Raw genomic sequence first — 10,084 nt, forward strand, 5'->3', positions numbered from 1 at the left:
AATGAGAGCTGTTGGGGGGTTATAAGCAGTCTCGAGCCCCGCACACGTGACGTGACGCTAACTGAGGGGTGGTTGACGATGCTCTTACGATTGGTGCCGCGTCCAGCCGTGCTCCACTCTAAAAAACATCTCATCAGGACCGCTAACAAGGAACACTATGTAAACGTTACCCACTGATGACGACTCCGATCGCCCATAAACCCCCTCTCTAAGGATCGTGAACGAAACACCGTCTGAGCCATCCTCGCACTGCAATTTGATCGGCGATAGATAGCAAACACCCACCGTGACTGTTGGAGTCAGTTGTACCATCCAGCCAACCATTCGCCCACAGCTGAAGCGGGCCGCCCGTGGCTTCGAGGAAAATGGCGCATCTCGGCGCCGGCTGGCTCCTTCAACAATCCATCACTCCATCAGTGAAGAGTCATTCGAAGAAAGCTAGGATGCATCTATTGGAGGCCTGCTGGCTAGTATCCACCTGGTGAAGGGGGTCGAAGTCCTTATTCGGCGAGTTATTTGTCGTCATCTCATACTGTTGCTCCATATTAACGTCCCAACCGTTACACTCATCATCGGAAGAACAAACCGTAGCACAACAAAAGCTTACCCTGGCCAAGTTTGCGGAACAGCTCCTTCTAATCAAACATTTCGCTGCAATCAACCGCAAAGACTCCATCCAAGTAGTCCGAGTCGTTGGCGAGGTTTCATTCAGCGAGTAACTACATCAGGTCCATAGGTCGAATTATCAATGTAGCATTTTTCGTGCAGAGGCCCTTTTGCAAGCCGCCACTATAAACAAAACCCGTCCCTCCCGCATACCTATGGTCAAGAAGAATGAAAGCCCGGTATTTCGCAAAACGCCAGATACGCCCGCCGCCGTATCGGTACAATGCAGCATTTTCCGTCCGAAAATTCACGCTGTTGTCCCCAGAATCATGCTCCATGCACCGCGTGCTCACGTCGTAGCAAAGAAATCGTCTACTCCGACTTTCTCTTCTTCTTCTTGTCCTTCTTCTCGCCCTCGGCCTTCCTCTTCTTCTTGTCTGACTCGTCGATGGCGCCCTCGCTCTTGCGCTTCTTCTTCTTCTCCTTCTTGTCCTCCTTCTCCTCGTTGTCGACCATTGACACGTCACCGTCCACGTCCTTGGACTTCTTGGACTTCTTTTCCTTCTTCTCCTTCTTGGCCGGCTTCTCGTCTTCACTTGCCTCGCCAGCATCGACCTCGATATCACCGAGCACCTTGTCCATAGCGTTTTTCTGCTGCAGTCAGTACACATATCATAGAGGGAATATTCCAAGTCAACTTACCATGGCAACCTCGTTCTTGGTGGGCGCAACACCAGTACGGTAGAATTCAAGACGCTCCTCGACCTGGGCACGCAGAGCCTCACCGAACTTGGTGGTCGGGTTCTCCGAGAAGTTGTCAATTCTCGAAGCAATCGTGCACTTGTTGGCGAGGAAACGGGAGATGCGGCCCTTGTTCTTGGCGCCAGCCTTGCCGATGAACGACGAGTGGTAGATCAGACCGTACTTGGGAGTGTTGCCCTTGGTCTTGAGCGCCCTGAAAAGAGCCTTCTCGGCACCGAGGATCTGGACCGTAGACGCGGCGTACTTGGACAGGTTGGTCAAGCTACCGGCCTTGGAAATGAGGCGAGCGCCAACAGTCTCGCCAATGAGAGCAGCCAGGTTGGGCGCGACAACGTTCATCTTGCTGACAAGGTAACCGCTCAGAGACTTGCGGTACGAAGAAAGGCTCAGGGCGCGGTTGGCGAAAAGCATAACGCTGTCCAAATCGGTCTCGGAGATGTCCCTACCCATGCTGACGCGGGCGGCGTTGATGATGTCGGTCGCAATGGACTCATCATCGTCCACGATGGCAGCCAGGTCGTGCAGCTTGTCCTCGTTCAGGGTGCTCTTGTTGCCAATGAAGATGGCGAGCTTGACATACTTGTGGTTGTCGGGAACGATCTTGACAAGCTCCGGGAAGTGCCAGCCGTACCACTCCCTCACGCGCATGCAGAAAGTGTTGACAGCCTTGTCGAGCTGGTCGAGAGTAGCAATAGCCTGGATGATGTGGTTGTCGTTCTTCTGGACGCTGAACTTCACCTTGGCGCGGGAGTAGGCGTGGCCGAGACCAAGCTGAGCACGGTCGACATCGCCCTCCTGGAGCTGCTTGAGAAGCTTGGGGGCGTGGAGGCGGAGACCACGCAGAAGATCAGCGACGACCTCACTGACTTCGGCGGTCTCGCACTCAATGTACGGGAAGTTCGCCTTGATGCTACCAGCCAGGTTCTTCTCCTGAACACCGAGCGTGATCTTGTTCTTCTTGCCGGGGTTCGGGATGTGCATCTCGAGGATGGACTTGAGGTAGTCGGAGCAGATGCCCTCGGAAATGTCGTTCTGGTTCTCGAGAGCCTGGGCAGCGCCTTGGAAGGGAGCGAAGCCCTGGACAGCAACCATCTTGCCGAAGGTCGCGAGGTCCTTGGCCTTCTGCTGGACCTCCTTCAGACGGTTGCCGATGGAGTCAGCCTGGAGCTGCACCTTGAAGACCTGCGTGGGGTGAGTACAGAGCTTCACTTTTTTCGGATGCGGACACTGACGGCATAGCCCACGGGGGACTCGTGCAGGAGGTAGTCGACAGACATGGCGGCGACGTCGCGAGGCGATTGCGATGAGCGAGAGAGTAAGCCCAGACCGGGGGCTGTCTGGTTGGCAATGGTCGTGCTTCGTCGTGTCGCCGGCTGCTGGTCGCTCGTTGTGCGTCTTGATGCGACAAAAAGTTTCGGGGCCAAGACCTTTCACTCGCGCCTTACCCCGCCGGGACTAGCGCCGAATTTTGGCGAGGCGCCGCAGATTCCGCTCTGGTGCTGGCAACTTGACCTGGGGCCTGAGCCGGCTTGTGCTTGTCGCGTCCAGCAGCTCCTGCGACATCAGCACCGCGTCCACTCGCCGAATCGCCGCGCATCGCATCGCCCACGTCCTGCCGCTCGCTGCAGTGCCCCCCACGCCGCCCTCGGCGCGCATCGCCCACCATGGTCTCCCAGGATGCTGGCAGCGCGACCCCAATCCCAACCACCGAAACCGCGCCAGATGCGCCGGAGAGCGACATTCCAGAGGAGAAATGGAAGGCCATGCAAACCGTTCTCAACAATGTTTACAACCACAGGATTGAGGAGTAAGTTGCCCTGTATCTGCGCGCTACCTGTGCATCGCTTGCAGTCCTCTGCGCAACACGCCACTCACGACGCGCAGTGGTTACGATCCGTCCAAGCTCTTCCAGCGCAAGATCAACAAGCGCCAACTGCCCGATTACTACGAAGTCATCAAGGAGCCAATGGCCCTGAGCATCATCAAACAGAAAGTCCACGGCAAGGAGTACACAAGCTTCGAAGATTACGTCCGCGACTTTTCCCTCATTACCTACAACGCCCAGGTCTACAACCGCCAGGACTCTCAGGCACACCAGGACGCGCTCGTCATCAAGGAATTCTTCGAGTCGGAGCTGAAGCGCTTGATCAAGGAGAAGATCATTGTCGAGGAGGAGGCGAAGATACCATATCTGGGCGAGATCCCCACCTACGAGGACCCGGCGCCAGAGGAGCCTGAGGAGGAAGAAGAAGAGGAGGAGGAGGAAGAAGACGATGAAGAGGATGAGGACGACGATGACGAGAAGCCGAGACGCAAGCGAGGCGGCCCCAGGTCAACCGCAGCCATCACAAAACGCGAGAGTGGAGGCGGCAAGGAGGACACTAAGGACAAGGCCGCGGCGAATGATGCCGAGTCGCGCAAGAAGAGAGGGCGGCCACCGCGGGTGGACACTCCGATGGAAGCCCGGATCAAGGCCATCATGAAGGCCATCCGGAAGCCCAGGAACGATCAAAACCAGCTGATGGTCAGCCATTTCGAACGTGTCCCCGACAAAAACGTCATGCCCGAGTACCACAACGAAATCAAAATCCCCATGGCTATGGATATCCTCAAGAAAAAGCTGAAGAGGAAGAAGTACCAATCCATCGACCAGTTCATGAAGGATGTCGAAGTCATGTTCGAAAACGCCAAGTCGTACAACGAAGACGAAAGTCAAATCTACAAGGACGCCGTCTATCTGCAAAAAGAGGCCCGGAAGGCTGCCGATGAGGAGAAGAAGAAGCCGGACTCCGACTATGTCATGGAGGATGGGCGGATACCCATGCCTGAAGGCATTCTGCACAACGGCGAGCTGTGGAGGGTTGGCGACTGGGTGCATATCCAGAATGCCAACGATCTAACCAAGCCCATCGTTGCTCAGATATATCGAACATGGCAGGACTCCGAGGGCGGCAAGTGGGTTAACGCATGCTGGTACTACAGACCAGAACAAACAGTGCATCGCTTCGATCGCCATTTCTACGAAAACGAGGTCGTCAAGACTGGACAGTACCGTGACCACCCCATTGACGAGGTGATCGATAAGTGTTTCGTCATGTTCTTCACCCGCTACAACAAGGGCCGGCCAAGGAACCTTCCCGCAGACAAGGAGATCTATGTCTGCGAGGCGCGTTATAACGAAGAGAAGCACAAGCTCAATAAGATCAAGACGTGGGCCAGTTGCTTGCCCGATGAGGTCCGAGACAAAGATTACGAGATGGACCTGTTTGATGCGCCGCGCAAGATCAGGAAGGTGCCAAGTCCCATCGCATATCTTTTGAAGGACGATGCAAAGGAAAGCGACGACCTACCTGAACCTGAATGGGGAGCAGCAAACGCCCCGCCAAAGATTGGTGCGGTCCACAAGCGGCCGCGAGACCCCAAGGAATCACCACCACCAGAGCCAACACCCTCACCACCTCCACAACCTCCACCACCGCCGCGCCAGGACTCCAACATGTCGGCCCACGCAGCAAACGGCGCCAACGGTCAACGACCAGACTTCCCCATGGGAGCATCACAAACGCCAGGTGCTGCCCCAACGCCGCAACCTCACCACTCGCAACCTGCATACACGCCCCAGCCACACACCTACCACCAGCATTCCGCCTCACCCGCCCCGCCGATGCAACCCCTCGGCGCATCACACCCGAACAGCTTCGGCGCAGGCCTTACACCCCACACAAGTGCCTACGCCGCCCCGCCCAGCGTCGCGACGCCCGTCCCCTCGACCTACTCCACCGGCCCGGTCATGCCGTCCACCCTCTACGCCCAGCAGCTCCGCTCGCAGCAGCACGCCTCGCACCTCCCCAGTAGTGCCGCCGCCGCCGCCGCCTCCTCGATTGCCAATCCGTACGCCACACCACACACGCCCTACGGCGCGCCGCCCACGTTGGGTGGCAGCGTGCTCAACCCGCAGTCGTACAAGCCGGCCCAAGCCATTGAGGTCTACCGCCTCGACGACCATACCAACGCGACCATCCCGCCGCGCGTGCGCGCGCAGTTCCAGCAGGACGAGCAAGGCCGCGTGCTCTTCTTCACCGCGCCGCCGCTCGACGCGCTACCACCGGGCAGCGGCAGCGGCGACGATAAAACCGGTGACAGCAACAACGTTGGTGCCGGCGGCCTCGCCCACGACGTCCGCTACCTCGCTGCCAAGAAGAAGCGCGAGGCGCTCCTGCGCGAACGGAAGCGCAAGGCGGCCGAAGACGACGAGGGCGCAGCCGCAGCCGCGAACAAAAAGGCCCGCACCCAGCAGCAGCAGCATCAACAACAACAAGAAGCCGACCTCGCCCTCCGCCAGCAAATCGACCACCTCACCGTCCGCGCCACCAAGGCCCTCGAGCAACAACTCCGCGCCGCCACCGAGCGCGACTTTGAAGAACTGCTCGCTTTCGCCCCCTCCGTCGATGCTGAAAACGACGACGACAACAATAACAACAGCAGCAGCGGAGGAGGAGAAGAACGCTGGAAGCGCCGCATGCAGCACGAGCTCGACCGTCTGGGCGAGGTGCAGCGGGAGTTGCTGCGCAAGGAACTCGTCCGCGAGGAGGCCGAGGAGCGGTGGAGACGGTCGCATGAGGTGAAGGTGACGGGGACGACGGCGTTGTTGGAGGATTAGGATTGGTTTGGCTGGGTTGGATTTCTTTTTTTTTTTTCTTTTCCGTGCGACGAGTGAGAGAAATGACTGGGGCGATGCGGGGGAGTCAGTGGTCGTTGTATTGCTGAATGCGTACGAAAGGGTGGCTAATTTTCTCTCTCTTTCTCGTCGTGTTGTACGAGTAGACGGGTTTGGGAGATCCAGGCACGGCAAGAATGAGACGGAAAGATCAGATACAAACGTTCATAGAATTCCAGGGTTGGGAACTTGCGGATTTAATGGTGCGCGTGAAGACGTGTTGGTGTTGTCTTGACATTGTTGTCTCAAGTCAAGGCATCGGGGAAAAGAGATGTGGGTGAGGGGTAACAAGCCATTTGATGTAAGCCTGTTCACCAGTAGTGTTGCCTCATGTTTCACTCGTGTCCTCAAGCGGCATGCGCGAGCCGTTGCGTTGATCAAACATTCCGTTCTACGATTGAATTTGATACGGTCGCTTAACAAGGCCAAGCAACCGATAGAAACGCTCTACCAAGAAAGAAAGACGCGTACAGAAGGCAAGGAAGAGAGAAAAGAGATACCGCGTTTGTTTGGTTTTCATATGTGTCTCCCAAGACGAGCACCATGTACCCAACCCACCTATAACGCCTGTACAATAGATAAAAGCACCTCTGTGGAAGTAGGCTTACTCCATCACCCCATCAACATACCATCTCACGTGATCTCGTCAAAAATGACCGGCATGAAGTGATTTTTAAGCTCAGACGCCAGCTTCCTCCGGGGAAACATTAAGGCTCCAATCAATGGGGCCGTTCTCATCGCCGTAGCGTTGCTTGAGCCACTCATTGGCCTTCTTGAAGTGGTCATTGTCAAACTATATAGGCATCGTTGTTAGTCAATTGTTTTCAGGTTCAGGGGCTCTGATAGGAATGTGAAGGAAAATGCATCGTGCCCTCAGAGCTCTCTTTGAAAATCAGCGCCTTCGCCTGAAACAAGCAAAACTCCCTCCTTGCACACGAATACCTGGTTATTCCAATTGGAATGACGCTAGGTGTGTCGTAACAAGAAGGATGCTAGGCAAGTCACACGTAGAGACTCATAAGTATCTGATTGCGACAAGAGGTCGTTCATCACCGGGCAGCTGTGCACAGCGTGCAACTTGGATCAGGACGGAAACAACTTACGAATCCTCTGTGAGCGCTCAACGGGCTCGGATGAACGCTCTTCAGCACCAGGTGCCGTTGACTGTTCACACTCCTGCACCTGTTCTGCGCCGGAGTGCCCCAGGCCAAGAACACGACGCCATTTGTACGCACGCGGTTCACCGTGTCGATGACCTTCTGTGTGAAGCGCTCCCAGCCCTTCTGACTGTGACTGTTGGCCTCGTGGGCGCGCACAGTCAGGCACGCGTTCAGCAACAGCACGCCGCGGTCCGCCCACGGAGTCAAGAGTCCACCGTTGTCGGGGGGCGCCTCAAAGTCAGGGTATTGCTTCTTCAGCGCAGTATAGATATTCTTGAGCGAAGGCGGGGCGGGAGTAGGCGGCCGGACGGAGAAGCAGAGGCCATGAGCCTGGTTGTAGTTGTGGTAGGGGTCTTGAGCCAGGATGACGGCTTTGACGGTATTGAGAGGTGTGTGGCGAGACCTGTTTGAACGAGAGTCAGACATACATATGGAGCAAGAAAGAATGGGCTGAAGTCATGGTGCTAGAGAAGGCTTTCGGATTGACTTCAGTTGGGACAGATTTGAGACGGGAGCGGTCGAAGACCTTGGCGATTTTGGGAATGACGTCTATCCAACTCTGGGTGGGGGTTTGACTGGCCAAGCAGGGCCAATTGCTTCCACAGCGCCAGCGACGATCTTTCTCAGTGATCGAAAGATCGGAATTGCATGTGAACAGAGCATGCGGTGAGAAGTGAAGCGAGGCGATGGAATACGTCTGTGGAAGCGACTATTGGCCGGCCGGGCGGCACTGCAGCCAGCACACCAAATGTTGTATATGCACTTACCATGAGTAGATATCAGGCTCCGGCGGAAAGATCTTCTTGCCATCCTCTTTCTCCTTTTTGATGAAGCGCTTGAGATTGAGGAATTCTGGGGAGGTAATCTCTTCTTTGAGATGAAGCAGCCAGGTTTCGTCCAGAGTTTCGATCTCGAGCTTCAGCAGATCTCTCTGCTCATCAGTGAGCTTCGCAGCCCAGGCGTCTTTGTCGAATTTGGCAGTCGGCTTGATGGCAGCACCCTCGGCGGACACGACGGGCTTAGGCGGGCCAAAGAAGGCGGTGATGCTGCCATTGGCCTTTGGCTTCTTCGCCTGGGTGGCGACGGCGTCTGCTGCCTTGCGCTTGAGCGACATGACGATAAGTGTGTGTAAGAAATGATGCGTTTGGGTGAATTGTGGTCGAAATCTGTGGTGGTTCAAGTGTCGAGTTAGGCGGCAGCTGCGCGTCGCGTTGGATAAGGCAATCGCGGCCGGGGTCCAGGTCGCGCGTCGCGCGTTTGGTTGGGGGACGCGTTCGCGCGTGGGAGGCACGTCCCACCTGACTGATCTGATGTTGCGTCACACGCATCCTGGCTTCCAGGCGTGCCACGCAGATGACCGATGACCTCAAACGGGGAGGCAGCAACGGTCTTGACAGGTTATTTTGCGGGGAAGGAGCAGCAGCATGGCAGGCATGGCAGATGGCAGATCTATAAAAGAGGCCCAGATGAGATCCCGCTGGAGCTTTCTTCAACAACATCCTCCACTCCATCAAAGCCTCCATCTCGGCCTTTCATCTGCAAAACTATAACCGAAAACAACACACTCGACCAACATGGCTGACTCCAACCCCGGTAACTTCGCCAACCGCCCTACTGAGGAGGTATGTGACCTGTCTCATTTCCTACCAGCACGATAAACTCCCGTGCTTCCCCACAAGCGAGGACGCACCGGATACATCGTGCTATCACTCTCGCAATAGCCTTTGCGTTCCTGCATCTGATCTGCTCAAACGGAACCTTGGGACCAACCGTTCAGGCTTGCTGATTCTGCCAGGTCCGTGATATCGCCTCCAAGGGCGGCCATGCTGCTGCCGGTCACACCGTAAGCCGACACCCCTCCACATAAACCGAAAACATCAAGCTGACGCAGTTCGCGTAAGGGTCCCGCTGTCGAACAGGAGCGTAACTCCGATGGCACCTTTGCCGGACTCGCGCATGGCGTAAGTGAAGCCACAACCCTGCAACGCAATGTGCCGAAAGCTGACCAAAGCACAGGAATCTCACCCGCCGGGCCGCAACACTGACGGCACGTTCGTCAAGAACAGCGAGGCCGCCAAGGAGGCTGGCCACAAGGGCGGTGTCCACTGAACGTCGGATACTCGCGGGATACGGAACGATTTGACGGAGTGATGGACTCTCCTTACGACTTATGATGGATGCTTAGGCTCGTCGCCTACGGGATTGCTAGACAGCCTTGCGAAGATACAATGGCATGGAATTCACTGCTGGCCGATGAGCATAATGCTGGGTGACTTGTAACATGCTGGTAACGACGGAGTCCAGTCAACCTCTGACACGGCGCGGCAGGACGGCTCCAGGCGAGATGGGAGGTTCGGTGATGTTGACAGTTCGGGTGATGCGTGGCAGGATGGCCCGGATCAGTTCCCCGCCTCAGCCAACCTCCGGGGAGACATAGAGCGCCAGTGGCCCCCATCCCGGAAGGGCGGGCGCAGGATCAAGTGACACGATAAGTCAGCGCGCATGGGCAAGGCCTGGACGTGCAGGCATGAAACAAGAGCTGAGCAGTGGCTTGAACGATGGGCGATGGTTGGGCTGAGGATGGGGTGAGGCGTCTGCGCTGACTAGCGGGGGGCCACGGCCTAACTGGGCGCGATCCGGCGGTAAGCGACCCAGACTGGCGGGCTCGCCGACAAGAGCAGCACGCCAGATGCTCAGGTTCTGGCTGAAGCCTGAACCACTTCTCCGGAATCTCTTCCCAGCACTGCGGTAACTGTGGATTCACCCAGTTGGTGAGGCAGGCCCCAAAATGTCCCACGAGCAGCGCAGACTACCCGTGCCGCCAGCCTGCCTCTCGTCC

The 10,084-nt window shown here is 56.7% G+C and overlaps 4 protein-coding genes across 4 annotated transcripts; 2 read left to right on the plus strand and 2 right to left on the minus strand.

The window, feature by feature from the left end:
- Positions 1–978: 978 nt before the first annotated feature.
- nop56 (Nucleolar protein 56) lies at positions 979–2,645 on the minus strand (the record flags this gene model as incomplete). The annotated part of the gene is made up of 3 exons (XM_066775828.1): positions 979–1,257; positions 1,309–2,550; positions 2,595–2,645. 3 exons carry the CDS (start codon positions 2,643–2,645, stop codon positions 979–981), a joined length of 1,572 nt encoding a protein of 523 aa, XP_066633709.1.
- Positions 2,646–3,032: 387 nt separating this feature from the next.
- On the plus strand, positions 3,033–6,028 carry SLS55_004371 (uncharacterized protein; the record flags this gene model as incomplete). Its single annotated transcript, XM_066775829.1, has 2 exons — positions 3,033–3,175; positions 3,220–6,028. 2 exons carry the CDS (start codon positions 3,033–3,035, stop codon positions 6,026–6,028), a joined length of 2,952 nt encoding a protein of 983 aa, XP_066633710.1.
- A 736-nt stretch (positions 6,029–6,764) lies between these two features.
- On the minus strand, positions 6,765–8,359 carry UNG1 (uracil DNA glycosylase; the record flags this gene model as incomplete). Its single annotated transcript, XM_066775830.1, has 3 exons — positions 6,765–6,878; positions 7,189–7,648; positions 8,013–8,359. The coding sequence occupies 3 exons, from the start codon at positions 8,357–8,359 to the stop codon at positions 6,765–6,767; spliced, it is 921 nt and encodes a 306-aa protein (XP_066633711.1).
- A 460-nt stretch (positions 8,360–8,819) lies between these two features.
- On the plus strand, positions 8,820–9,354 carry SLS55_004373 (uncharacterized protein; the record flags this gene model as incomplete). Its single annotated transcript, XM_066775831.1, has 4 exons — positions 8,820–8,867; positions 9,041–9,088; positions 9,147–9,206; positions 9,262–9,354. The coding sequence occupies 4 exons, from the start codon at positions 8,820–8,822 to the stop codon at positions 9,352–9,354; spliced, it is 249 nt and encodes an 82-aa protein (XP_066633712.1).
- Between the last annotated feature and the right edge of the window lie 730 nt (positions 9,355–10,084).

This window comes from Diplodia seriata, assembly GCF_021436955.1.
Source record: "Diplodia seriata strain FDS-637 chromosome Unknown scaffold_4, whole genome shotgun sequence".
Taxonomy (NCBI): domain Eukaryota; kingdom Fungi; phylum Ascomycota; class Dothideomycetes; order Botryosphaeriales; family Botryosphaeriaceae; genus Diplodia; species Diplodia seriata.